The 2,935-nt window shown below is 35.7% G+C and overlaps 1 protein-coding gene across 1 annotated transcript; it reads left to right on the top strand.

The window, feature by feature from the left end:
• Positions 1 to 1,002: 1,002 nt before the first annotated feature.
• LOC145764617 (cleavage and polyadenylation specificity factor subunit 5-like) lies at positions 1,003 to 2,662 on the top strand. Its single transcript, XM_082576254.1, has one exon. The coding sequence runs from the start codon at positions 1,115 to 1,117 to the stop codon at positions 1,811 to 1,813; it is 699 nt and encodes a 232-aa protein (XP_082432380.1). The 5' UTR covers positions 1,003 to 1,114; the 3' UTR covers positions 1,814 to 2,662.
• Positions 2,663 to 2,935: the final 273 nt, after the last annotated feature.

Consider the following 2,935-nt stretch of genomic DNA (forward strand, 5'->3'; position numbering starts at 1 on the left):
TGTAAAAAGTTACAATATAATACTTCTTTAAAAAGGATGCTTTCACTTTTAGGCAGTGTTTTTAGCAGGCAATTTAGTTTAAATGAAAGCGCTTCTATGTAGCATCGAGCTCACATCTTTGGGAATACCAGCCAGACGAATATCGCACGCACCACTGATTCAGTTAAAAGTTATATACCGTACAATACTTTAAAAAAAATGTTTTTATCAATGTCAAGTTTACTTTTCAACAGTGTTTTTTAGCAGGGAATTTAGTTAAAAAAAAGAATGCTTCCGGCAGTATCGAACTCATACCCTTGGGGATACCAGCCCGAAAATCATTGTACGCGCCGCTGATCCAGTTGATCAAAGCTATTGAATTTAGAACTTTTATAGGCACTTTTTTCTTCTCTGGTCTTTTGCTTTGAAAAAGAAAAAATTGCCTATGTAGTGACATCATGACCGGTCAAATAGAGTTTTAGATTAAAAGACCGGAGCCAGTCAAATAGCCACTGCCTATATTATATGCAATTATGCATATATTTACAGTTATATTTAAGCGCATGTATGATATAAAAAGGCCATTCTCTTTTTACTTCCCAGTAAATATTTGTCATGTGACTCATTTCCTTTGTTTAGAAACATTGGCCAAAGACGATTTTACAATTAAATGAATGAAGTATGTAAGCGACAAGCAGATCCTGATACATTTATCTGATATAGGTGTTTTTCAGACCCTTCTGATGATCCGTTAAAGGTGAAACAGGCTGTTAAGGTTTCAGATAGTAATAACTATATTTGACTTAATTCGCTCTGCTTTGCTTTTTTGCTTAGCATTGAGCACTTTTTGTAGTATTAATAGTTTTTATTGTTTTTTATCTGATATATATATTCCATTAAATAGGATATGTTGAATCAATATTTTCACTCAATGTTATGTAGGGTTTGGGATTTCGGATTGTGATGTGATAAAACAATTGATACCTTAACGTATTATTTTATTTCATCTGTATATATAGCTTTTGTGATCACTTTTATTGAACACTTTTTTATTGCTAAGTTAGCTTGGGTGATAAAAGGCTACTACTAATAGGTAATATTGTGGCTGTATCTGTAAAGTTGATTTTGAACCAAAATGACTGGCAGAAGACAAAGCGGTGGATCAGGTTGGCCGAAGTATCAACAACCTTTTAATTCTTCAGAACCACTGGACAACCAAGATAACAATAAAAAGATGAATCTCTTTATCAATCGAGCCATTAGTCTTTATCCTTTGACAAATTATACTTTTGGAACAAAAGAGCCAATATTAGAACGTGACACATCAGTTCAAGCTCGATTCCAAAGGATGAGAGAAGAGTTTGATAACTCAGGTCAGCGTCACTCGGTGGAGGGAGTTCTCATTGTTCACGAACATGGATTGCCTCATGTGCTGCTCTTGCAGCTAGGAGCAACGTTTTTTAAACTTCCTGGAGGAGAACTGCAAAATGGTGAGGGAGAAGTTGAAGGCTTGAAGCGGTTGATGACAGAAACACTGGGAAGACAAGATGGAATTGCTCAAGATTGGGTCATTGAGGACTGCATTGGGAACTGGTGGCGACCTAATTTTGAACCGCCTCTGTATCCATACATTCCTGCACACATTACCAAACCAAAAGAACATAAAAAACTATTTCTAGTACAACTTGGTGAAAGAGCTTTGTTTGCTGTACCACGAAATTACAAATTGGTGGCGGCACCGTTATTTGAACTTTACGATAACTCAACTGGTTATGGTCCAGTGATTTCAAGTTTGCCTCAGTTGCTGAGCCGTTTCAATTTTCATTACAACTGAATTGACAATTTCGGAATGTGTAAAATCTGCTTTGTCTCAACGCCAACAATCATATTGTGATGCTTTTGATTGAAAGTAAATGACTATCAAAGCCAGTAGTTTGCTTCTTTGTACTTTTATTTGAAGTGTATTTAACAGAAGTAGTAAGCTACTTGATGGAAGCATATTTTCTTCTTAGCATAAAGATTGTTACATATCAGTTGTTTGTATGTCAATTGTTATGCTAAAAAAGATCTTTACATCTGGTTGTAGGATGTGTATCTCATAATTACACAAAACCATCCACATCACAAAACCACTCTCATCACTAACCCTTGTCGCCTAAATCCTAAAGCGTTTTCGTGGCAATTGACAAAAGAGAAGACCTTGCTTCCACAACCACAACATACAGTGGTTTGGTGAGACAATTAATGACATCGTTGAAGCTTGACACGAAGATTGGATTTCTTTCCAAATATTCCAATTCCAGGCACAAGCCTGGTTACGAAAAGTCAGTGCAAATTTTTATAGAAACCTGAAGGCATTACTTTTTTATGTGTTTTTAACAGAAAGTTTTGCTCTTACCGTACACTTATGATTCTTCACTTGGACTTATTTAATTACCTTTTTTTTTAATTTTTACGGTTCAAATTTGGTAATCCACTTATGACGTACAGCAGAAAGCTATTGGTTTTCAAGTTTATAAATGTCTAGAAATTGGAAAAAGATTTATTGTTTGAAAAGGTTTGAATGCCTCAGCTTGTGAACGGTTTTTGGCCACCACTCAATATTAGCTTATGATGCCATTTTGCGTCATGCGTGTCATAATTTTATTGTGATCTGAGAATTTGATAAATGATTATTTGTTAACAAAAGTGCTTTCTTGTGAAATTTTTACTGTCAAAAAGAAAGAACAGTTAACAGCAACAGTGTCATAAAACGGGAGCAAGTCTTTTAGGCGCAGACAGTTAGGCGTCGGTCAAATAGGCGCACACATTGTGGCGTCTGGATATTTAGGTGCGGAGCACTGTGGCGCCCGTTTATTTAGGTGCTATTCCTAGTAAAGTCTGCAGATTGTATCAGCTTGGCAGGTAGGGCAATGCTTTTCACACAAAATTTTATATTGAACAGAAAAATATGTCA

Source organism: Aplidium turbinatum, chromosome 2, assembly GCF_918807975.1.
Source record: "Aplidium turbinatum chromosome 2, kaAplTurb1.1, whole genome shotgun sequence".
Classification (NCBI taxonomy): domain Eukaryota; kingdom Metazoa; phylum Chordata; class Ascidiacea; order Aplousobranchia; family Polyclinidae; genus Aplidium; species Aplidium turbinatum.

What these genes read in the sequence shown, in the direction of transcription:
- LOC145764617 (XM_082576254.1), top strand. Translation starts at nt 1,115, where the DNA reads ATGACTGGCAGAAGACAAAGCGGTGGATCAGGTTGGCCGAAGTATCAA.